The 25,876-nt window shown below is 37.1% G+C and overlaps 4 protein-coding genes and 1 non-coding gene across 6 annotated transcripts in view; 2 read left to right on the top strand and 3 right to left on the bottom strand.

Moving 5' to 3' along the window:
• Positions 1-25,876, bottom strand: part of LOC133843255 (uncharacterized) — an 83,733-nt gene that overhangs the window by 51,532 nt on the left and 6,325 nt on the right. The gene's annotated exons all lie outside the window — the stretch shown is intronic.
• LOC133843256 (RING-box protein 2) overlaps positions 1-25,876 on the bottom strand; it is a 29,267-nt gene that overhangs the window by 1,869 nt on the left and 1,522 nt on the right. The window lies entirely within an intron of this gene.
• Positions 2,160-3,095, top strand: LOC133844219 (uncharacterized). Its single transcript, XM_062278123.1, has 3 exons — positions 2,160-2,216; positions 2,273-2,608; positions 2,670-3,095. The coding sequence occupies exons 1-3, from the start codon at positions 2,160-2,162 to the stop codon at positions 2,814-2,816; spliced, it is 540 nt and encodes a 179-aa protein (XP_062134107.1). The 3' UTR covers positions 2,817-3,095.
• Trnam-cau (transfer RNA methionine (anticodon CAU)) lies at positions 9,021-9,093 on the bottom strand. The gene has a single exon. It is a non-coding gene; the product is annotated as a tRNA-Met (tRNA).
• On the top strand, positions 14,341-24,716 carry LOC133843252 (facilitated trehalose transporter Tret1). Of its 2 annotated transcripts, XM_062276709.1 has the most exons (8): positions 14,341-14,437; positions 17,040-17,401; positions 18,808-19,829; positions 20,025-20,175; positions 22,421-22,546; positions 22,614-23,399; positions 23,467-23,752; positions 23,820-24,716. In XM_062276709.1, the coding sequence occupies exons 2-8, from the start codon at positions 17,261-17,263 to the stop codon at positions 24,005-24,007; spliced, it is 2,700 nt and encodes an 899-aa protein (XP_062132693.1). In that variant the 5' UTR covers positions 14,341-14,437; positions 17,040-17,260; the 3' UTR covers positions 24,008-24,716. The 2 variants fall into 2 exon arrangements, with proteins under 2 accessions (XP_062132693.1, XP_062132694.1); XM_062276710.1 differs by lacking the exons at positions 14,341-14,437; positions 17,040-17,401; positions 18,808-19,829; positions 20,025-20,175 and adding an exon at positions 22,140-22,331.

Genomic DNA, 25,876 nt, shown 5'->3' with positions numbered 1-25,876 from the left:
TATGAAAGAATATTCCATATGTTATTAAATTCATTTCTTTTTAAATTATGTTAAATTGATAATGAATATTTTTTTACAACTTTATTTTCATCTTCCATTCCATTACCTTTACTGGAAGTTAGAAGGTGGAAGATGGAATATGGACTGTGGAAGATGGACGATGGAATATGGAAAAATGAATATGGAATATGGAAGATGGAATATGGAAGATGAAATATGGAAGTTGGAAAATATAGAATGTCAAATATTATTCCATATGTTAAATTAAATTTGTATATTCAATTTTTTTTAAGTATGCCAAATTGATCATTGAATATTATAAGATGGTTTAAAACTACAATTCCTACAAGGTGAATTGAATATTGAGTTAATTAATAAACTCTAATCCCTTATTCTTCAAACATTTTATAAATCAAGTTACAACACGAAAATTACCGAATAAATAAAATGTTCATTTATTACGTATTTCGAAATTTATTGCAGTTTTTAAAATAATATACCCCAGATGCAATTTTACTGGGTATCAGAGATGAACAATCAACTGCGTCAAAGCGTTGTCATTAAACATGTTGTATGTTGGGGGCAGCACGTATACGCCACATTGGCTGCTCTGCTGACTGCTGCATAAATGAGGTGTAGTGCACAAGGGGGCGTGGAGGGGGGCGTGTCGAAAGGGTAATGTAGTGAAAAGTGGGGCTTGCATTGAATGAGTCAAAGTATTATGTGTACTTATGTTTTGCACTTTTGGTGTGAATAAAATACAACGATAATTTGCTTGGATTTGTAATTGAAAACCCAAAACAGGAAATTGTTGAAATTGTTTCATATGAATTTCCACGAATTTCGTGAGATGTCAATAGCCGATCGAATAGGTTTATGATATATACATATGTATGTATGTATATAATCTTGTATGTTAATGCGTTTTAAATTAATTGCTTAAGTGGGCGTTTGATTCGGTTATTGGTCTTTGAACTAGGCCAGCTTAAAGCTCAAATTACAATACAATTATTACGAATTTACAATATTATTGCAAAAAAAACAAAATATAGTTTTCACCCATGACGCATTCGGTTCTCATGGTGTGACAATGCTTTGAGTATTCCAATTCTGGTTTAAAGATATGCTTAGGTTTTATTTTTGTGAAATTCTAAACGCCAAATTGTAGATAACTATGAATTTACGGAATTATGACAAAAAGAATAAGGATTATTAATCAGAAAACAATGTTAGAGCACTCGAATTTAATTCTAGAAATTCTTTACAAAATGTGTCATTATTTTTTTGAAGAAACTGAATATTAGTAGTGGTAATTAGATTGTTTAGAAAAGAGTTGAAAAATAAAGTAATGTTCAATTTTGTAAATTCATATAAGTAATAATAATAAGTTCACATTATATTTTATATTTGCAGTCTTTAATTTAAAATTCAAAGCTAAGGCTGAAATTGAAAAATATATAAATTATATATTTTTAAATTCTCGAAATCCTTTTTTTTATTAAAATTTTTCTTAAGATTCTAAGTACTTCTTTTTAATATTCCTTACTGTAAAATATTTTAAAGTCTATAATCTTAAATTTTAATTAAAGCTGTTCCTAGCCAACTAGAAAAGTTATATATATATTATATATATATCATCTCGGTTGATGACGCTGATCAAGAATATGTATATGCTATGAGGTCGAAAATGCCTGCTACATACATTTCCTGGATGCACAAAGGCAAGAAAGTTAGGATTAAGAGTATAAATTGTCAATAGTTATGTATATAAAATATAGGAAAAATAAAAGAGAACTTCTTCCCATAACACAACAATTCATTTTGTTGTATACCCGCTACACGCAGAGTAGAATTAATTACACTCTTAATCCCACTCTCCCTACTATCTATAAAATAATCGACAGCTTATCTATTTAAGGAGCGATGCTCAATCAAGCGTGCGATATATTTAACTATGCTAAATGATTTGTTGTTACCTATTTCTAGATCGATTACCATGCTCGTTTCACATGTAAAGCCAACAACCCTAAAAACAAAGCAGGGAAGCGTAATTACCCAACCGAGTTCGATTGTCATCGATCAATTAAATTATCATTTAGTTGGATTTAAAAATAGGCAAATGACTGATGGCATTTGCCACACACAAAATAGATGCCAAAATGTGGCTGAAGTTAGTGCAAGTTCTACTCGGATTTCTCATGTTGTTTGACATTGCGGTAAGTGATCGGAATTGTGTTGGAAAATCGAATAATCGAATGAACTTTTCTCACAGAATGGACGTCTGCTGAAGTTCACGAATGTGAAGTGCATGGATCTGCCAACAAATGCGGGAATTACGAAGTACGAATATTGCCGCTTGAAGGTTGTCAGACGGAATCATGTGGAACTCTCGCTTAAAGTTGGATTGCTTAAATTACCCATCACAAATCTGACCACAAGGCTTCAATGTTTTCAACGCAGCGATGGATATCGTCCTTTCATGTATAATATTCTCTTTGATTTCTGCAAATTGATGGGCGCTCGACGTTATCATATTTCATTCGAGAGATTTATCTTTGATACCATACGCAAGTATAGCAACTTTAATCATAGTTGTCCTTGGAATGAGGTGCGTTGAAGTATTAGTATTTCTTTTTGTTGGTCGACTTATTCTTTAATTCCTTTTTCAGGACTATATGAGTGTGGAGAAGTTTGCTTTAGATTTTACCAAGGTGAATATGCCGGTTCCGGCAGGAGTTTATCGCCTCGACTTTACTTTCTACTCCTATGGCCGACCATTAACATTGACGCAAGTTTTCTTTGAGAAAATAGAATAATGTGGAGCGATCTCGAAACTAGTTGTGTTTTGTTTTTCTTATGCACTGCAAACCGATCGTATTCGGTGGGTTTCAGAATAATCGAATGGAAATGAATGCCAATTCATGACTGTATATTTCATCATGTATTTGAGCACGCGTTCATCTGTTCTCCATAATAATTGTCTGGGCAAGTTAAAGCCAATCAAGTCAATAAACAATTACTGCTCCCATACTGAACTGATCTAACGATCTTACGTGCTGATGTGAGAGGCTTGCTCGAATAAAGGGGCCGGAGTCACAGTGACGCAAAAACTATTAAGAATGCAGTGAAAAATTTTTCAATTCAATTTTTTTTTATTATATTTATTTAAATATAATATAATATATTTGCATGAAATACATTTTAATTATAGAGGAGCATATTTATAAAATATCGAAATGTTTTACTTCCCAAAAACTACAAAATTAATCCATTATTAATTATTAACAAATGTATATTTTTAAAATAATTCATAGTCATTTTGTTTTATTATTTTGTACATAATAATTATAAAAACAAATTCATAACAAATATACATTTTAAAAAAAAATTCAAAATAATTTTGTAAATACTTTGTTGTTGTACCTTGATAGTAAATATTATATATATATATATAATTTGATTATTTTCAAAGAGAGTGAATTTATTTAAATAAATTATTAACAAATGTACATATATTTTAAAAATAATTTATAGCAATTTTGTAGACAGTACAAAAATATTATTGATCTAATTATTGTTTTATTATTTTGTAAATAAGAATTATAAAAAAAGAATTAATAACAAATATATATTTCGAAAATAATTCAAAATAATTTTGTAAATAGCACAAAAATATTATCTAATAATTTGTTGTTTTATATTATTTAAAAAGAATTGTTAACAAATATATATTTTTCAAATAATTCATAATCATATCATATATTTTCAAAAAAGATTTTTCAAGAAATCATTTTCAATTGAAAATTGGCAAAGTTATTCAGTTAGTTTGATCACACTTTGCAGTTAAGAAAATATTTAATGCGTCATTCCAACAAGTGGTTAAAAAAGGGGAGGTGGGGAGCAAGAAAAAAGTTGATTTCAAATTGTGCTGACAGTCGGATTGGGTCACTTGGGCCAGACAAATGGAGGGTGTGTCGCCGTTTAGCATCTTTTGCGTTATGCAAAGCGACAGAATGCAGCAGACGATTAAAAGCGGGTTAATTAAAAACTTGCATTGTCAGGCCATAAAAACTAGCGAAATGAAACTGAAATGAAACGTGACAAATGACGTGATAGCGGCCAGACACAGAACTCCGAAGCCATCAGGTGATTTGCATGCACATTGTGCAATGGAGAAAAGTAAAGTAAACCAAATGCGCTCCCTTACTGAAGCTACTTGCTATGACACGCAGATGTTGCAATCATGCTAACAGCAGCTGCTTGCTGTGCTAATTGAAAGTTCAAATGCACTTTAAACAAAAACAATCCAAAATTAATAAATAATATGTACTTTGGCAGAAATGCGCTCATTTTTAGAGAAATTAGTGTACGATTTAGCACATACTTAACAGTAACAAACAAACTCATCGAACTTCGAATATTTTTTTGCAACGTAGTATTTAAATTGATTCGCATTGAAGGGCAACGAAATCGAGTATGGAAAAAATACCAGTTCTCGAAAATGGCATGTGAAATATGTAAGACAAGTCGGCTGATACGACCAGACAGATATAAATAGATAGATATATGCAATTAAAATTCCGGTTTGAAACACCTGACTAAACGCCAATGAACTGGGCCTAATGCAATTCAGACACAGACCCAGCGAAGCAACCAGACAGACGACAAGATATGCAAATATGCGACGCTTCTGCTCTCAGTCTCACTTTCCCCTTCTCTGTCTACGACTTATGTAACTCTGACGCGACGCTCTAAGCTTTTAAGTTCAAGGTTAAAGCGTAGACAGGTTGACGCGCGCGGTTAAGAGGAGGAGGCGAAGAATCACTTCAGTCGATCGTCTAAAATTAGTGCTATTTGCTGTTTGACAATTTTCACACTTGTGACACGCGGCTCGTTTGCATTTATTTATTTCCATTTCGATAACTACGTCTTTATCGATGCAAATATCGGTCACATGCAGTCGGTCTCTCCCTCCCACTTTGCGTTTCTCTTTCGCATTGATTTGTCGGCTGACACCGATCAACAGTTGCTTGTGATTGCGAGTACACCATATATCACGTTGCACGATTTGCCATGCCTACCACCCACCCGCCGACTGCTTCCAACGCTTCGACTATGTATAACACAACTCGTTTTCGAGTTTGTTGTTGCTGTTCTCGTCTTCTGCTTTATCGTTTTGCTGTAACGGTCTTGTTTACGTGACGTCACGCACGGGGGCCTGTCTTGTGCGCCAGTGAACAACGAACGGGCCCCCAAACCGGCTCGCCATTTTGCTCTTATAAAAGCTCTTTGCCTCTCTCCCTCTCTGTGGCTCTTGAATGCATCAATCAAAGAGATGCAGCAAAGAGAGCGCAAAAAGCTTTATTGCAGATGCACTGCACATTTTCGTATCTTGAATTGGTATGCAATGGAAGATTGTCGCAATGGAGGAAATCTACTGAATAGTGTTACAAATTTGTAAGAGGATTTCGCTTTTTGTCACAATTGACATTCAGTTGTGGAAAGTTACACATGTGACCAAAACACAGGTGTGAATATTATTAACTGACTGTTAACTGCTGTTTACAATGCAGTTACAAAGTCGAATGCGACTATATTAAACTTAATTAACTAACAATACTGCACAATTTTAGGTAATTTCCATTCTCAACAACAGATTGTGTAAAACATATGCTATAATTATGGGTTTTAAAACTCCAATTAAGTTTTGCATAAGTTAAGTGATCATCGCCGGTGATTTTTCACATTAATGCATTATTTATAAGGGCAGCTGCACTCTCTTCAAAATTCAATTGAGCGAGCATCGATTGTACATGAAAGTTCAACAAAATATTGGCAAAAAAAACGCAATGCTTGTGATCAATTTGAGGGCAATGGGGAAGCAAAATTCTACTACATATTTTTGGCAATGTGCCTCTGAGAAAGAAGGAAAGCGAAAGACAGAGACGGAGCCAGGCCATTCTGGCGTATTCCACTTTGTAGGTCGACAAACGGTGAACGATCCCAAGCAGAGAGAGAGAATGAGCAGCTGAGGCTAAAGGCACTAAACAAGCAAAGACAATTGAAAGAGAACAAGCAACAAGCAACAACAACAGCAACAGTAACCATTGCAAACTTGAAATGACTTTTAGCCCATCAACGAAGACAGCGTGTGTGTGTGTGTGAGAGGCCAGAGACATGAGTGAGAGCGAGTGCAAACTGCATGCAAGGTACAAACAGATCCACGAGTGTCTCAGGGAGGAGCAGAAGGAGAAGGAAGACCACGAGATGATTCTTCTTTGCATCCCCAACAAGTGACGCGTTCGACAAATGAATGGAAAATTTCGATTTTCGTTTCACTTTTGCCTCTTACATTTGTATTTCTAAATGTTTGCACTTCTTATGCTCGTATACATACAGCGTGTGTGAGAAGAGTGTAGAATGTGTTGTGCGTTGTGTGTGCATGTGCTTGCTGTGGTAAATTTCCATTAAAAATTTCCACTCGATTTAAATTTAGGACTTCACGCAACTTCACTTTAAACATGGCACACGAGTTTTGAAGTCAGCATCAACTTTTTACTTTAACTTTCAGCTGCATGTGATCATTTCGAAGAAGAGACGATCTTAAGTTCTTCTATGGAATTTATGCATAAATAAGTAAGATGAAGACGGAAAAGATACTCTGTTTTGGTTTCGAAAATCGGAAAATAGTTTTCTGCTTCTACTGTTTTTGGAATACTCTTTATTTAAAAAGTATAGATATAAATTTCATAATATTCCCTTTAAATATTATAAAAAGCATTACTCTAGAAAATGAAATCTCTTAGTAAACTTATTTGATGGCAATAAGTGTCGGTCATAATGTTATTTCTCCGGATTGTTACGAGAGACACAACACCTGATAATCCCTGTGATAACAGAATGCATAACAATATCGTAATATCGGTATCTCATCCCGTCGACCTTGCGACGACTGCTTACAAAACTGGATCTAAATCAGGGAGACTGCAACTCTGGTTGTAGCTGGATTTTATGGATTTCGGGGTCTGGTCTCAGTTGGGTTTGTTGTTGTCTGCTCTTTTGGCACACTTTACATAAGCAGTGGGCCGAAGCACGTGTAACTCGTAACCGTATGCAAATAATGCATTGTATCATCCCACCAAAGGGTGTCCGATTAATGCCAAGTCAAGCACTGTGGACTCCAGGTGCCAGGTGAATTAGTGATAAGCCATCACTGAACAGTCAAAACAGCAGTTGTAAGCTGAGAGAGCGAATATCTGGCAGCCAGAAAAATGAGTGTTTATCTGATAGCATTGGCAGCACTAAAAAAAAAAAAACACTTGTCACATCAAAACAAATGCTTTATATGGCTACAAGAATTATTATACGGTGCTCTTCCTGCATGAATGACATTCTTTTGAAAATTAATTTTGATGTGGTTGAAAAGTCAAACTAAAAAAAAGGGTTTCTCAATTCCTTAAATTCCTAACTTCATTGTTAAGTGTGACAGGGAGAATGAGGCATCTCCACCCCTAAAAAGTATACAAAAATATAAATCGAATGAAAATTTTACATGTTTTATGAGAAATACTTTTGTTTTTCCTCCTTACTTACGCGTCTTAGTTGCTTTGGATGACAATATGGTATACTTTGCGCTCTATGGTATATTTTGAAAGCAGTACTCTATAAATATACTAAATATAGCATTCGATATATTTTAAAGTATTTTGTTGTTTATTGATATGATTTATTTAAAAATGAATACCGCACAGTTTTGCTTCAATTCAAAATGAGTAGAGGGTATCTTTTAGTCGAGCACTCCCGACTGTAGCTTTCTTACCTTTTAGTTATAATTAATCAAAAAGGATATTTTGAAAATCAATTGAAAACCAACAGGGACTAAATTAACATTGAAATTTTTTTTTTCAGTTGTTTCTTAAAAAAATTTTTTTGTTTTAGAAATGTATATTTATTAACAGTATACCAAATATTGAAGAATATATAAATATTAAAAAAAATTTGAATAAATCGATTTTAAAGCAAATGCTAGAAACACACCACACCAACATTAAAAAAAGAAACTTAATAATCTTATCAAAAGAGTTCAATGAAATAGTTATGCAATATTCCGTCTACCACAAATCCACATTCTAGACTTCAATAAATTCTTGTGGCAATTGCAACTATTATCTGAATATTTTATCAATCATATCATATCGAAAGTGTTAATTTGAGGTAGGGAAACTTTACAGCGAGTGCAGTAATAAGTAATCTATAAAAAGCGCTAAGATTACTTGTTGCTATTTAGATACGAGTATGACAGCACATCGTTTGATTACTGACACTCTCTCGTCAACAGCGATCCACGTGAGTTGCTCGACGGACTCGTGTCGTGGGTGTATGCAAATATTGACTAGGTGTAATTATTCGAATAGCGGCTAACTAAGTGAACTCGCCGTGCACATTGCTCACTGTTTACGTGGCGTATACGTGTTGTCGATAAACCAATCGCTGCAATCTTTATATTTGTTATTATTATTCTTAGTTAGTCACACTTTTTAAATTAGTAAACTATTTCATAGAAAAATCTCTGACGAAAGTAAACAAAAAAGTATTGCATATAAATTCACTTTATAAATAAAATTCCAATACGCGCAAAGTAACAAAAATAGTTGCAATATTCGCATTGTGAGCGAATGAATGTCATTTGTAATGTCGTGCAATTGTTGTACTATAATTGCCAATGACTTTAAGCTTTAACTATAGCAGTAGCTATGAATAAATTACCTCAAGTTAATCTGTAACTATAACTGTAACTATTACAAAATTGCGGACGAACAGAGCAGCTTCCATCTAACAGTTTGTCTATCATAAAGTAGCAGCAACGTAATCTAATAGTTATTGTTGTTTGCCACACGCAATTGTTATTTAATTTGACATCTCATTGGATGGCTGGCTATCGTGTGTAAGGCGCACAATATTATTAAAATAAATTTTCTAAAAATGTGTATAAAAAAGAAAAGTGAGCAAAAAAAGTTACATGCCCCGGGTGAGGCTCGAACTCACGACCTTAAGATTATGAGACTTACGCGCTGCCTACTGCGCCACCGAGGCCATGTTCTAAGCGACAGCCGTTTGCTTACTTCAATCAGCTGCCACGTGGCGCAATTGTTTCGTTTTAAAATGAAGCGCACTTTTGCGTTTGTTTTTTTTTTCTTTTTGCAATTGTATTTGCATTTGAATTTTGATTTTGAGTTTGCCATTCTGTTTTGATTTTATTTATTTAGTCAATTAGACGCAGGACATGACACATTTTTGCACGTATTTAAGAAAGCTCTGGAAAATAACTAAAGGGCATTGTAAATATTTTATGCAAACATTGATTAATGTCAATTACCAAGTTGGCAAAATATAAAAACAACAATAGAGTAATATCAATTAGAATATCAGTTGAGTTCGGTTCCATCTTGACAACATCAATCATGCGACTTTGTTTAATTGTCACTAGTATTCAATCAATTTTTATTGCGTATAGGAAAAGTACTACACAAATTCTTAAATATCAAACTTACAGAGCATACGACTTTTTATTGAATTAAATTTACTACAAACTATGCATTTATTATACTTTTTTTTCTTGTTGTTGTTGTTGTTGTTGTTCAATGAAATACTGATCCAATCGGACGGGTTTTGCGAAATAAATGACGAAATGCTAAAAGATCGCAAAGGAATGTCTAAAAATATACCACAAACTGCTTGAATCCTAAATACCAATTCCGAAGGCAATGGAAATTGGGTGAACGACGCATAGATACTCTATATGTTAAGAGTGTGTAAAGTGATAACTGCTGTCAGCTGCTATAGAACTGCATATACCCAGTTGTTGCATACGGGGTATAACCAGTTAGACAATTACCATTTTAAATTATATTAATATATGCATAGACATCTGTATGCGTCTAAGCGCGTATGTGTAGTATGCATGTGGCTAATTAACAAAGTGCCGCCGATCGACGTAAAGCTTTTATTAGCGCTAGACGGCAACGGCAACGGCGACGACTTTGCGCCGACAACTTTGAACTGGTCAGCGTGCGAGACGTGAGACTTTGACCTTGAATGAAGGGCGCTGGTTTTGTGCCATTTAGCCATAATTACCTGAATGAACCAATGCTTCTATTGCCTGCATAGACAGTAAACTACTGACTACAAATATGTACATACATATACATATCTACATATATATGCATACAATACAATACAACAAAATGTTTACTTTAAAAATAGCAACCACAAAAACTAAAAAATCTAAAAACTTTTCTCGTTAGAAGAGAGCTTGCGCAATCTCTCTGCGTCATACAATCGATGTTGATGAGAGCTTTTTTTTACTGGGGGCAAACCGTTCAGCCATTGTGACTTCAAAGTTTAAAGTACGTTTTTGCACAAAAATATTTGAATCGCAGTCGTCATCATCACCCAAGTATTAAAAATATTTTTATGGGCGTGCTATCAGATTTTGCTAGCTAGTTGCAGTCGAAAGTTCAGATAAGCAAAAAGTTGGCCTAGTATCGAACACTTAATCATCTAATCTGCAAAAATATTTTAATGCACTGGAATAGACAAGCAAGTCATGCTTGCTTTACACAGTTAAAAGGGAATAAAAATGGCAGCGTATGCGTGAGTGTGTGACTGTCTCTGTGTCTGTGTGCTAGCACATTCTACATGTGTGTTAGTTGGAGGCTCGTCAGTCGTCACAAAGCTCGCACGTCATACAAACCGCCATCATTACACATGTCTGTATGTAGATCTGCACATATACATACATATTTATGTATATGTGTATATTTTCAGCTTGTGTGCCAAAATGGGCCCACGTTCAAAATAAAAACAAAAACAAACATACATATATGTACATACCTACATAGATATGTACATATATGTACGTATATAATATGTATAGATGGCGCGTGAGCGGGTGAGCGGCGCAATGTCCGGCATCACATGCTTTAGTTAATTTTTGTTGTTTTTGCTTTTATTTGTAGCATTTCGAATGCGCTAAATTTAGCATTTTTGGCTTAATTACAAAAGAGAGAGTATGTACATATAGATCGTGAGAGCAATTGGCGCTCGCGTGCTTGCAAGCGTGTGTGTGTGTGAAGAGAGAGCGCTTCACATAATCTCTCTCGCCTATGTACGTGACATTTGTTATTGGAGCTGGCGGAAAATGTGGGCAACTTTTATCGCTTAGCAATTGAAATGAGTGTGCCACTGATTGCGAGCTCCAAACATCAATTCGATAAAATAATAATGATTTCTTTTAATTTGTTTTAATTTGCGCGTGCTTTTTCGGTCGATGTCCGGAAGCGGGAAAGCCAAAGGCGTCAGCTGGCTATCAGCGTTAATTAGCGCGTGTTGTGTATCTGTCACACACAATAAGAATTTAGTTATTGCATATGTGGTATACTACATACATAAATATGTATTTCAAGTATGTCTTTTCAGGCCAAGTCAACAGACAAAGTCAAACAAGAAATTTGCTGACGCAAGAAACGGCAATTGCATCAGCTTTTTGGGCAATACGTGCGCCTGCGCATGTGTCGTTGTATTTGTCGACTGCAACTCTTTTTCACTGTCTCTCTCTCCCTCTGTCGCTCTCTCCTAGAGTACCATGCATGTAAAAGTCACGCGAGCACCTTTGTCTGTCCCATTCTTTCCCATTACATCTCATAGTCGTGCTATGCTGTGCTGTTTACTCTCTCAGCACTACATACAGCATTCTTGCGCTGCCTCTGTGGCGACTGGCAGCAACGTTGGCAGCAGCGTTGGCAGCGTTTGTCACTTGGGGGCTCGTCTGCGTCTTTTGCGGTTGTATGAATTTCGCTTGTTTCTTTCTGCTTAATTCGCTCTAAAAATAGCTCTAAACAAGCAACGATAACTCCACACTCCACTTCACACTGCGATACGCTTTCTGTTTTTTTTTTGTTCCATGTTAACGTTCCTACTTAGAAAAGTGACAAGTGTTTTTTATACGAACGTCATCGTGAAATTCTGATTTGATAATTAATATCAAATCAAAAACAACAATTATTGAAATTCTTCATGTTGTGAAATCTTGATGAATATTCTAGTCATTTTTATAAATTCCCAAAAGATAACACTATTAATAGCAAATCTATTTTATATGTATAAAATGCTTCTAAAATAGAGAATCTTTTCAAATTTACTTTATGTTATCAAAAAAAGGAAAAAGGGATTTTTTGTAAACCTTTTTATCGACCCATTAACTTCATTTTTACCTATGCGAAGCAATTCAGTGTGTACTCAAGTTCATTGCACTTTCGTTTTTTCGTTTTTTTTCGCAATACTTCACACACAACTCTTTATTTGCTCACATTTTAGTTCCCTACTTATCGAGCACATGCCTCTGTAGTGCTCTCCATATTCCTCGAACTGTTTTTGGGTTGGTCGCTAAACAAGTTTTGCGCTGAAATGACTCGTGACGGTGACTCGTGTTTGACCTCCCCTAGTGCCCAAAATTAAAAAAAAAAAAAAAGACAGGCATGTGTATTAGCCCATGATCGTTTCTTTTCATTTTCGACTGTACAGTGAAGCCTTGAGAGATGGCAAATACACGGTAATTATTGAGCAGATTGATTGAAGCTCAAGCCAAAGCCGAGGGCAAATGACGGTCGACGCCTAAGATGCCAAATGCTGAAAGACAATAAGATGCTAGACAGCTAAATACCGTAGTTTTCTTTTTATTAAACCCGTTCAAGTAAAGTTGCACTAATTAGGAATATTCCTACTCATTAAAGACGAATTGTATTAGTCAGTTGACTGACGTAAAACTTTGGCATATCATTGAAATATTTGTATGAAACAATTGTTCCTAAAAAAGTGATATCTATGTGAAATAAACAAGTTTACTACTAATAGCATTTTATTATACACCTGTTTGCAAATTTTATGGGTAAATTGCAGAGCAAACGGGTATATTCATGGCATGAAGACGCTCCATTAAATATATTTGAAATTTTTGTTGTTAATCATACTACAAAAAACTTGTTACCTACTCATTGAGAACTTTGTGGAATTAATTAGAATTTCATTATGCCATTTTAAAAATATAAGAATGTCATTTAAAAAAAACCTGAATATTAAAAAAGTTTCGTGTTTTTTTTAACTTGATACAATAACTTATTCCTAGTAGAAATTTTGCATTTATTTTGTATTCGATTTAGTAATTAACATTATAGTCTTGCAGTGAAAATAATCAAATAAATAATTCTGAATTGAATTTACATTTGCTAAATCATAAGAACTTGATAGACTTGATGATTAAAGTGCATGATACAGGGTATGTGGTATGTTGAGTACGTCAGATATCATGATTAAAAACTTTCCGTTAATCGCTATGTCGCACACACACATTCAGATATTTGAGCAGCTTTTGTGTGTGTGATGGTTTTTAAACTGAAACAGCAGTTGGCAATTGTGCGTACTCATTGAGAGGCAATGTTTATTGCTTGTTATGAAATAGAGAGACGAGCCCCTCCGCTATTGGGGGCACGATTCGCAGTGAAAATATACAAACAAAACTAGTAGCCAACTGGAGCCATAATAATTATTTGTCTTTTGGGGAGAAAACAAAAACAAAAAAAAATTTGATTAGATTGGGGCGATGTGAGCTTTGTCAGGCGCAAAACCAAAAAAAAAACGAGGCAATGAAGAAGTGCCACGCAAATGTGCTCCAAGGCTGCAAAATTTGCACGCGCCCTCAAAGTCAATTTAATAAACTTCAATTGAAAATATGTGTAAATAAAAATCAATTGGCGTTGCAAAACGCAACGCACACAGGCATCACAATTGGCTCGCCATTAACATCAGCCACAGCGGCCAAAACAAATCAATAAAAATATAATGTCTCTTTTTTGCTGCTGTTGGTGCCACTGTGACGCGTCACGTCGTCCAAGAAATGCCCATAATGCGTCATAAAGCAGCGCAGCATCCAATCTATGCTTACACATAGACAGCGACAGCGACGCGGCGTCTCAGCTGCGCCGGCGCGCCAAGCGAGCGGCAACAACAACTTGAACACCTTTAACTTTGCTCTACACTTTTCATCATCTAATGGTTGCCGTCGTCATCACACACACTAGCAAAGATAAAACTACATTTGTATTGGCGCCGCACTTCATTCATGTCTTCTTTGCGGCCTTCATACTATAGACGCTCTCCAAAATCTCTCCCAATAGCATATCCACATCTTGCCCACATTCAACACACATGTGAAGAGTGCGCACACAGTGAGAGAGTGTAGCGCTCTCATACTCATGCCGTATTGCTTGCCGTGAAAAAAGCTCGAACGAGCTTCTCAATTGGTTGGTGCTATATAAACTTCGCGCGTTCCAACATCGTGTTCAGTGCCACATTAGTGGATATCAAAGTAGTTTGTTATAAGGTAAATAAAAAATGTTTAGCGATAAGTGGAATGCCCAAACTACACGTTCAAAATTTTGAATTTCAATATTTAAAATAAATGTAATTTTCTACTAAATATATTTAAAGAATGTTTCAAAAATTATTTCGGTTAACCACTGTGCTAGTTATTTTAGAACAGTTTTCATAGCGCTACAAGTTCCGGTCGTAGCCTTATCGAGTTTTGTGTATCGCGCTGATTTCTTCAAATGTATGCAAACAAACAAAAAAATACCATGAAACTATAATAAAACTTGTAAAAAGTCTGTGGCGTGTCTGGTATATAAATTTATGCGAATTTTTCGTTGTATAAATTTAAAATACATAAAAAAAAAGTAGTGCAACTGGACACAAAGTCTCAAGTTATTTAATGCATTAGTTTTACGTAATTTGTGTGTTTGGCAAAAAGTGCTGTAAAAACTACAACAATAATAACAACAAAAGTACAATAGACAAAAACCCACATCAAGGCTAAAAGAAACTATAAGCAAAACAAGAAATAAATGAGAGAATTCGCAAAAATTGTCGACAACATTTTTGAGAACGCGCGACCGTGAAAAATTGTTAAATTTAGAATTTGTTTTTATCGCAACTACAACAACGCAGATAGTTTAGATACGTATGTACGTATAGTGAGAAAATCGAGAAAAATCGAGTACAACAATAATTGCAATTTTCAAATACGCAAAAATGAAAAATTCTGAGCATTAACCGTTTCAGAAAGCGGACCAGAGACCAGACGAACGTGGGCGTCATTAATTGGACGAAATTAAAATACGTGCATGCTTAAATATAATATGTACTTATAATAAGTTAAATTGTCTGATTGTAAGAAGCCGCAGGCTGCGGCGCGTCTTTATTAATTAAGAGCTACAAACGCAACCAAAAATGGAAAAAGGTTCATTTATAAATAAATGCCCAAACACGAACTTCAAAATTCGCAACGTTGCACTGCTGACAGCAACAAGTTGCATTGTTCAAGTGTGAGTGAGTCCGAGAGCGTGTGATATTAACAGCACGTGAGCACATTGTAAGAGAATCTTGACGTCTGAGAAGAGCATGCAATGGGCGCTAAGCTTAAGAGAGCGTCACAGCCAGAGAGAGAGCGAAAGTTAAGCACGATGCGTCGCTTTGTGTGTGCATGAGTATATGTGTATTTGTATACGTATGTATTATAGTTTCTGCATATTATCGTAGGTACGTAGATCATTAAGTGATAGGCCGCCTGCCCCCAAAAACAATTGTATCTATATGTGTATGTGTGTTTGTGGAAGTAGATATCAAGTATGAATCACTTGACAGACAGTACACAAAAAGTATACCCGAGCTGCGTTCAAGGTCATTTGCACAACTTTTGCCGCAATTGCAAATGCAGCAAAGGCTTCCTTCCTTTTCTCTCCTGCAGAAAAGCTCCTTGTGCATAATAACAAAGTAAGTTATGTCAGCAGAGCAATAGAAAATCTCACCAAATAAGTAAATGGGCACAGCCAGAGAGGCGACAACGTTGTTGTTGTTGTTAGCATCGCTGTCGACGTCATGGCGGCGCCCACGCGCTTCGTTTTTTTTGTTAGCATCACAATCATCACATGACGCAGGAGCAAAAGTCAAGGAATGAGCGCAGAAAGCCATCAACCGCAATTCTTTCGATTCTTTTTCTGTTTATTTTCTACACATTTCTTTCTTTTTTGTGTCCCACAAAAACGATCATAAATTATTTTTGGCCAATAAAAATAACACGTAGCGAAATATTTGTGTGGAAAATTTTAAAACCAAAACAACACTTTTTTTTTTGCTCTCTTTTTGCACTCACAAAACGGAAAAAGGCGCCAACAGTGGACGACAAAAATGTTGACACAAGTGCTTATAAATACTATTGTTGTTGTTTATAGCACAAAATGTGAAAAAAAGAAAACGAACACTAAAAATGTGTCAAAATTAGCAGGGCTTATGTTTAGCTAATCTGCGAGAAAAATTATTAAAAAAATCATATACATATATTTTTTTGAAAAAACTTTTCGACAGCTGTCTGCAAGCCAAAAATATAAAAGAAGGCAATTTATAGTGTACACTAGGTGTCAGCAGTAAACATACAGGTGACAGTAAAGTGCGAAAATGAAATATGAGCAATTCTTTTTGGCTCAATTTTTGACAGTTGTTTGTTGTGGGCGCTAACTTTTGCGCTTGACTGTCGCACAGTGTCACGGGTTTTTATCAAGGACTCTTAGACCCATTTAGAAAATCATATTTCACGCGAATATATATCGGTGATATATATATATATATTTTAGAAAAGTGGGTGTGCTTCCTACATATGTATATCTATTAGTTAGAATGTTGTATGCACGGGGGCTCGCACTATCAAAGAGCAAATAGCACAAAACACGATAAGAAGCAGACATCAGCCGACATTAATGGCACTACGTGGTAGACAATATTTAACTGATTAGTTCAAGTGGGCAAAAAACTTTCGATGGGGGAGTCCAAGTGCATATGTGCTAAAAATAAAACACTTCTACTAAATACAACTATGTATTATTATTAGACACTCTAATTGAATTTGATTCTCCATCTTCTCTCTTTTACAGCAAAGACAAAATCCAAATATAAAGAATACTACAAACTCACACACACAAACAAACTGAGACCTTGTTTACAATTTACATAAATCAACAAGGAGAGAAAAGAAAGAAGAAAACAATTTTACAAAGAATCAATTACAAAAAAAAAGGCAGTTTGCCCCAAGGTAAAAAAGAAGCAGACAAAATACCAACAAGTTCAAGTTCAGCATTCAGCTGCTACTGATAAGATGAGTGGACGTGACAATCGAGGCGCCAGCGGCGGCGGCGGAGGAGGAGGAGGAAGTGGCAGTGGTGGGGGACACCATCATCATCATCAGCCGCTGAGCAGCGCCATGGGCAAGCTTAAGGAAAAACTAACCAGAGCAGGTGTAAGTATTACTAATTAGTAATTAATTAAAATGATTCTCAGCTTGAAGATGTAGATACTTTTTCATCTTTGAGATTGCTGTTGAGCTGTTGCCACACAACTACATACATACGTCAAGCAATTAGAGATTATGAATATAGTTTTTAAAACCTCTGCGAATTTTACGACTGCGATCGTAAAATTGTACACACTTGCGATTATGAATGAAGCTCACATGCATAAACTTTAATTATTTTTTATATTGAAATTATTAATTTGACAACTGGGGAAAAACGCCTATAAAATTAATTAAGACTCTAAATTTGATAGAGAAATTTGAAATTTAGTAAATTTAAGTTTCTTTGAAATTTTTCTTTTTTAGTCTACTAAGATTTATTTTTGAATTTTACTAGAGGGACTATATTATAATAATATTTATTTAAGGTAGTGCTTAGTATCTTCAAATTGAGCTCATCTAAATATGATTTAGATATTTGAATTATTAAATTTAAAGAACTTTAAAATGTGAAGATTTCTTAGAATTTTTACCAGAGTAAATATGTTATAATAATAGTATATTCAAATTGAGCTCATCTAAATATGATTTAAATATATTCCTTTTCAAATTTATTTTTGAGGAACTTTTAAATGTCAAGATTGTCTTCTACTCAATGTGACTTCGATCTATTAATGATCATCTAACGATCTTTTAAATATTTGTAAAGTAATTTTCAATGATAATGTAAATGTTAATGTTAATGGGAATGTTAATGTTGATGAATAATATTAATTAAAAATTATAAAAGTAACATTTACATTAACACTACCATTAACATTTAAATTAACAATTAGTTTTACATTTACATATTAACCGCAACAATTTAATAGTAATGTTAATGTAATAATGAAAATTGGAACTTGAAAGATAATGCAAAAAAGTTAAGAAAACATAATACTTGTTTAGATGTTACCAAAAAGAATTTTGATACTTAAGATTGAAGTCATGTAAAATTCTAATATAGATCATTTAGAAGCAGAATTTCTGAAAAATTTAAAATAGGGAACTCAAGTCATTCCTTAGCTGTTAGACCCAACCAGGATTAGAGTAAATTCAGATTAATGTAGATGAAAGCGAAAACGAATCGCGAGATAAGAAGTACGAAGCATGCTTCAATCTCGAATCTCGAATGTCGAATCATGAATCTTGAATCTTGAGTCGGGGGTTAATATTTGGCTTTGACCAGCAGCGCTCAAGAACAATTCGATTGAGTGGAAATAAGGTCTGTATATAATCTCTTGCCGGGACTTTGAATTCATTGATTCGCAATAGCGAAGAGTGTTGCGTGTGTGGCAGCAGCGGCAAAAAAAGAAAAGAAAAGAAGAAACTTTCGGTATTAATCGAGTTTGTGTGTTTTAACAATTGTGCAGGAGGAGCTGGGCTACCATCGTGTGGAGAGCAATCTGTCAACATCGAATACGGGCACAAGCCTCGACACAATATTGCCAGAGGATCCGTTTCCGTTCCCACAAGCCGCACCACAGCGGCATCCACAGCAACAACAACAGCAGCAACCACAGCAACAGCAACACCAACAGCTGAGACTGTTGCACGACGTGGACGACGAGACGCCGCTATCGTTTCGTCCTTTGGTCGATGACGACGACATCAACGAGCCGCCACAGCTGCAGACGCACACACAGCAATCACAGCAGCAACAATATCAACAACAACAACAGCAACAGCTACAGCAGCAATCACAACGTGGCACATTGCGTGGCAGCGGCAGCTTGGAGTTGACACCGTTGCCGCCACCGCCAACATCGTTGGAGCCACATCGCGATCGCCAGCAACGGGGAGGCGAGGAGCTGCAACGCAGCAAGCAATCCCTTAAGGGATCACGTGTGTCCTTTGAGAAGCAGGGCAGCAAGCCGACATCAGCGGCAGCTGCAGCAGCCGAGAGCAGTGACGAGGATAGCTTCGAGGATAAGCGCATTGGCTTCCAGCAGCAGAAGGCGACGAGTGTCGATCACAAGGGCATTCTCAAGGACCTCAAGCACATCTTGGCCAGCGACAATCGTCGGCAGTTTCAGGCTAAAAAGCACGTTTCCCTCGACATCAAGGGCACTCGGTTTCTCGAGGATCTGCTCAAGGACTCCTCGTCCGAGGAGGAATTTCACAAGACACGTCGCGAGTTTCAGGGTCGCAAGCATCAGAGTCTCGATCCGCGTGTCACATTCAAGCTCGACAAAGTATTACAAGGCTCCAGTACCGACAGCGACGAGGAGGGCGACGACGCCGAGCACAAACGTTTGATCCATCGGCCCAAGGACATTACGAAGCCCGTCATCATTGACCTGAAGGATCTGGATACCGAGAGTGACGAGGATTTCCTCAGCTCGCGACAGAACTTCCAGCAACAGCGCTCCATCAGCACAGATTCACGCAAGAGGTGAGTGTCCATTCATCCCCCCCTTTGCTCTATTCACTATTTATCCCCCCTTTATACTATACTATATAGTGTGTGTCTAAAGTGACGCAATTGCTCCACTTGTTGTGGCTGCGACGCAATTTGTCAATTCGTTGTTCGCTTTGATTAATTTGTATTTCTTTTCGTGTGTGTCTCGTTTTTTTTTCGGTTACGCAGCCGGCGACTGTACGAGATGGACGACATGGGCAACAAGCGGGGCGACAACATCCGGCACGCGGTGCCATTTGTCCGCCAGATCACCGAGGATGGCAAACCCAAGCTCGAGGTCTACAGGCCCACCACGAATCCCATCTTTATTTGGACCCAGGTAGGTCAAACTAGAGAAAGTGCTTAGTTAAAGTGAACGTTGTCGAAGTTTATGCGATACAGCTTAACGCGAACAAGCAGCAAAATTGACTTAGTTAAATAGTTTACGATTTCCAATATTCAATTTAAAACAAAGTAAACAAATGGTATAATTCAAAGAAATTCCATTCATGTTTAATACTTTAAATACTACAATTAGTTGACTCAGCTAATCATGAATTGACTCTTGCTTAGTTCTCTTGAGTACAGTCCGCTTGCCAGATAACTGTTGTTATGTTATATGTTGATAATGCCTATATAGGTATTCTTTACTCATCAATGTGACAATCGACTTTCCCGTGAACTTTAGCTTGATAACTTTGTCACAGTAAATTCTGAAGAATATGTATGTTTATAATGGCGTGAAACAATAAGTGTACACCATATAGCTTATCATGAAATGGGGTTTTTTTTTTTGCTTTAGCATCATTGATGGATTATCAACATATTTGTACAGTCAATACTTAACCAATTATTGATAATGCAAAAATACTATAAGTATTCTTTGCTCATCAATATAAATCAATAACATCGACTTTGTTGGTCTGAGTAGGTTTTGAAGAAAAAATACGTTTATAATGACTTTAGAACATCGTTTATGCGATGAAGCTTATGATGAACTCAGATTTAAAACTTTTTTTTTAACTTTTAATGACTTTAGAACATCGTTTATACGATGAAGCTTATCATGAACTCTAGCTTTAAACTTTGTTTAGCATTTAATGACTTTCATACATCGTTTATGCGATGAAGCTTATGATAAACTCAGACGTAAAACTTCGTTTAACTTTTAATGACTTTAATACATCGCTTATGCGATGAAGCTTATCATGAACTCAAACTTAAAACATAGTTTAACATTATGGATTGTCATTAGCTTCTGCGTAGTATGTTTAGTCGTTAAAGTATTATAGTTATTAATGGCTCATGACGTAGGGTCCAGCAATTGATCGCCATTTACATGGCATAAACATTGTAGCTGGTAGCTACCATTGTTGTTGCTGGCTCGCAGCTATTGTTGGCTCGTTAAGGATTGCGACGACTGCGAATGAGAATGAGAATTCAGACTGTTGCTAAACTGGCGCCTCCAACAGAGTGTGAGATGTGTGAGCACATGCGTAGCGCGTGGGCACCGAGAGAGGGGGCGTAGAGCGGAGAGCAGAGAGAGAGGGAGGCGTGTCATGGGGTCTGGCCTTATGAATGGCATTAATATTGCCATAAAGCATTCAAGCGCGCACTCGCAATTCATATACTGTGTATACATATGTGTGAGTGTGCTTTGCCCGCAATTTAGAGCGACTCGAGCGCGTGTCCGGGCTATTTTCGCACGCCCAGATTAGACCTACCTCCTCCCTCGTCCCTCCCCAGCCAACCCCAACCCCTAATCCGGTTAATTGAAATTGAAACTGAAATAACGCCAGAGTTAAGTTGAGGTTTATGCGCAGACTAAAAATACACAAGCACAAGCGCTCCTCAATAACTGATAGATTGACCCATCAATCCAAATGCAAAATGCAAAATGAACTGCAACAGTCCGTCAGTCAGTCAGTGCTTCAATCAGTCAATCATCTCGACTGTGCTCCAACCCAGGGTCAAACAGCAAACAGCTTAGTTGCACTTGGCAAAGCGAACGTAAATCGACTGGAGCTCTCTCGGCGAACAAAACTCAAACGCATTCGCCAACAGCGTGAACTCTTCTCGCATTGATAAGACTACGCAAACAGACTAAGTTCAAATCCAACGATCCAGCGATCCAACGATCGATAGTGTCGCATAAATCCGTGATGTCTCTCGTACGTGATCGGGCATCAAATCACAGCCAAAGATCTCACTGAGCGTAGCCTATAACAGTTTTATTAGCTGACGACAAAATCGATTGTTCGCCGTTGCAGTTTCAGTTGCAGTTTAGTTTTTGTCTGTTCAAGTGCAGTGCAAAAATATCAAGCGTAGTCAGTCAACAGTCGCAAGTGAAAGGCGGAATCGTGAAACAAGGTTGCACATTCAACAGAAAGTAGAGTAGAAAATCGCCTAATCATGAAGATCCTGATGCGCGCGGACACTCATGTGTCCTTCTCGGTGCCCGTCGATGAGCCCAAAGCCAAGTGCACTTACTCCCAGGTTCGAGGTTCACTTTGACAGCTTCCAAATCGCTTCCCAAACTTAAAGGATTTTTAACTAAAATTCATTTCTTTGTCTCTCGCTTTCAGGTGCTCGCTGCCTTGAGTGTCTCGATGGGCTCGCTGGTCGTGGGCTTTGCTAGCTCTTACACCTCGCCGGCTCTTGTCTCCATGACCAATTCCACTATCACCTCCTTTACGGTCACGCCGCAAGCGGTAAGTTAGAGCTCCTCAAGGGAAACAACAGCAGGAAATTAATCAATATTCGTTCACTTTGTTGCAGGCTTCTTGGGTGGGCGGAATTATGCCGCTGGCTGGCTTGATGGGCGGCATTGCGGGCGGTCCCTTCATCGAGTATCTGGGCAGACGCAACACCATTCTGGCCACCGCGGTGCCCTTCATAATCTCCTGGCTGCTCATCGCCTGTGCCGTCGATGTGGCCATGGTGCTCTGCGGTCGCTTCCTCGCCGGTTTCTGTGTCGGCATCGCTTCGCTGTCGTTGCCCGTCTATCTGGGTGAAACGGTGCAACCCGAGGTCCGTGGCACGTTGGGTTTGCTGCCCACGGCATTCGGTAACATTGGCATCCTTGTCGGTTTTGTTGCGGGCACCTACATGGATTGGTCAATGCTGGCGTTCTTGGGTTCCGCTCTTCCGGTTCCCTTCCTCCTGCTGATGTTCCTCATCCCGGAGACGCCGCGTTGGTATGTGAGCCGTGGACGCGAGGAGCGTGCACGCAAAGCGCTTATTTGGCTGCGAGGCAAGGAGGCCGATGTGGAGCCGGAGCTGAAGGGTTTGATGCGCTCCCAGGCGGATGCGGATCGTCAGGCGACGCAGAACACGATGTTGGAGCTGCTGAAGCGCAGCAATCTGAAACCGTTGTCCATCTCGTTGGGTCTGATGTTCTTCCAGCAGTTGAGCGGCATCAATGCGGTCATCTTCTATACGGTGCAAATCTTCAAGGATGCCGGCTCCACCATCGATGGCAATTTATGCACCATCATTGTGGGCATTGTCAACTTCATTGCCACGTTTATTGCCACTCTGCTGATCGATCGTGCCGGACGCAAAGTAAGTTTACCGCATTCTCAAGCTTAACTTTTATCTGTATATTAATTTTATGCTTTCTTCCTGTTAGATTTTGTTGTATGTGTCTAATGTGGCCATGATCCTGACGCTCTTTGTGCTGGGCGGCTTCTTCTATTGCAAATCCACGGGCATGGACACCTCAGAATTCGGTTGGTTGCCGCTGAGCTGCTTTGTCGTCTATATACTTGGCTTCTCGCTGGGCTTTGGTCCCATTCCCTGGCTGATGATGGGCGAGATTCTGCCCGCCAAGATCCGAGGATCGGCGGCCAGTGTGGCCACCGCATTCAACTGGTCCTGCACGTTCGTGGTGACCAAGTCCTTCCAGGATATGATAGGTAAGGCATTAATCCCCATAAATATTCCCCTTAAAACCTGACTAACTTGTTCCTTGATTTTGTGCAGATTTTATGGGCGCTCATGGCGCTTTCTGGATGTTCGGCGCCATCTGCTTCGTTGGCCTGTTCTTTGTGATAATCTATGTGCCCGAAACGCAAGGCAAAAGCCTGGAGGACATTGAGCGCAAGATGATGGGACGTGTCCGACGCATGTCGTCGGTGGCCAACATCAAGCCGCTGTCCTTCAACATGTAAATGGGGACAAAGAACAGCCATCAAACAGCAACAAAAAGAAGGATCTTTGAAGCGATCAAACCAAATATTAGACTAGTGCCCTAGTGCTTAAGTACAACGATAATGTTGACACGATAGCTAATGCAGTTATCGCCAGAGTTATCGATAGTTAGAGCTATTCATTGTATACTACAAAAAAAAAATGATGAAAAAACTAAACTAAAAAACAAAAAGATATACAGATATACATATACAAATTATGGCCGAAATATGCCAATTGCAAACGTAGACGAGCAACAAGAATTTCCTTTATTGTTATTATTATAGTTAATATTATTATTATTATTATATTGTTATGATTATTGTAATTATTATTTTAATCGTTAAGATCGATTGTAAATTATGAGTTTAGCACTATATATGAATTGAATTTATCGCTGTAGACAAATGACATTGTGTCCTAGTTAAGTACAAGAAAAAGAAATCTATCAAAAGGCCAAATCTGTAAAGTGCCCCACTTAGAACCCACCACAAAAATGAATGCGAATGTGTAAGAATGAGGCAGATAAAGAGCTATTCAATTGGCCATTCGAATAATATGTATGAATCTTAAAATTCACAATATCACTCGCAGCAGCTGCAAGCAAAAATTGTACATGAATATTGTAAATTAATTTTATGAATATACAAACAAACACTAAACAACAAAAAATACAAAATCACAAATACAGTTTACTTTCAATTATTTCCACTCCCCCCCCTTTAGACAACGCCGCCTCTGTCTCTCAGCTATTTGCATGCGACCTTCCAGAATGCATTTCACAGTTCCACAATGCAAATACGTGAACATTATATTAAAATTTATGGTCTCGAAAATATATAAGTAAGGTACGTAATCAGCTAACTGTTCCTATGTTCTATTTGCATGTTCCAAAGCAAAGTTAAACGATTTCATATTGACTCTCAAACGCACACAATTACACTTTGGGGAAGACAAAGCCCTGGTGTTGAATATAGATTACGGATCAGGGTCTTATCACCCAGCCGGGACATAAATGTAAGCAAATTAAAGACGCAGTTATTGCCCGAATGCACTGATTATGAACTCACCAGCTGCAATCTACTATGAAATGCATAAACATCGTTATTCAATTCATAGAGTAGCCTCTATATTTATTTTTGGAATGCCCAGCTAACTATTACTATAGCAGATAAGAATCTACCTGTTTGATTGCATAAAGCTTAACCCCGGAATATAGATCAAAGGAAATGTACGTCATAGTAACCATAAAAAATACAAATGTGTATATACTTCTTAGGAATAGGAATAGAAATAGGAATATGAATAGGAAAGCAGTAGAATAGGAAGGTTAATAGGAATTGGAATATTAGATAGGGGAATATGAATAATAATAGGAATAGGAATAGGAATAGGAATAAGAATAGGAATAGGAATAAGAATAGGAATATTAGTAGGAATAGAAAGAGGTATAGGAATAGGAATAATAATAGGAATAGGAATAGGAAATGGAATAAGAATAGGAATAGAAATATTAGTAGGAATAGGTATAGTTATAGAAGGAAACTCCAGTTTTATTACATCAAGTTCAATCAGTAGAATATAGATCAAAGAGAATATCATATAAAAAAAATATGATCAATGCCAAAAATCACAAGTTTCAACTATGCTAACATCAACGTTTATCATCATGTAGCAATAAGATATCACAAAAGATAACTATAACATTAGATATCTTGAAAGTTACATTTAGCCAGTTTAAGCAAACTTTATTAGACTTCTGTTTTTGCCATTTTAGAGGACCTTAATAAATAAAACAAATAGACAGATCAGCAAAAAATTCTTTTTCTTCACATAATGAGTACAAACGT

Source organism: Drosophila sulfurigaster, chromosome 3, assembly GCF_023558435.1.
Source record: "Drosophila sulfurigaster albostrigata strain 15112-1811.04 chromosome 3, ASM2355843v2, whole genome shotgun sequence".
Taxonomy (NCBI): Eukaryota; Metazoa; Arthropoda; class Insecta; order Diptera; family Drosophilidae; genus Drosophila; species Drosophila sulfurigaster.
This window is presented reverse-complemented; position numbering and strand designations above follow the sequence as displayed.

Bases quoted from the DNA above. Each gene is read 5' to 3' on its own strand.
- LOC133844219 (XM_062278123.1), top strand. From the start codon at position 2,160: ATGTGGCTGAAGTTAGTGCAAGTTCTACTCGGATTTCTCATGTTGTTT. The intron at 2,217-2,272 runs GTAAGTGATCGG...CTTTTCTCACAG, and splicing joins TCATGTTGTTTGACATTGCG to AATGGACGTCTGCTGAAGTT. The intron at 2,609-2,669 runs GTGCGTTGAAGT...TTCCTTTTTCAG, and splicing joins ATAGTTGTCCTTGGAATGAG to GACTATATGAGTGTGGAGAA.
- LOC133843252 (XM_062276709.1), top strand. From the start codon at position 17,261: ATGAGTGGACGTGACAATCGAGGCGCCAGCGGCGGCGGCGGAGGAGGA. The intron at 19,830-20,024 runs GTGAGTGTCCAT...TCGGTTACGCAG, and splicing joins AGCACAGATTCACGCAAGAG to CCGGCGACTGTACGAGATGG. The intron at 20,176-22,420 runs GTAGGTCAAACT...TCTCGCTTTCAG, and splicing joins CCATCTTTATTTGGACCCAG to GTGCTCGCTGCCTTGAGTGT.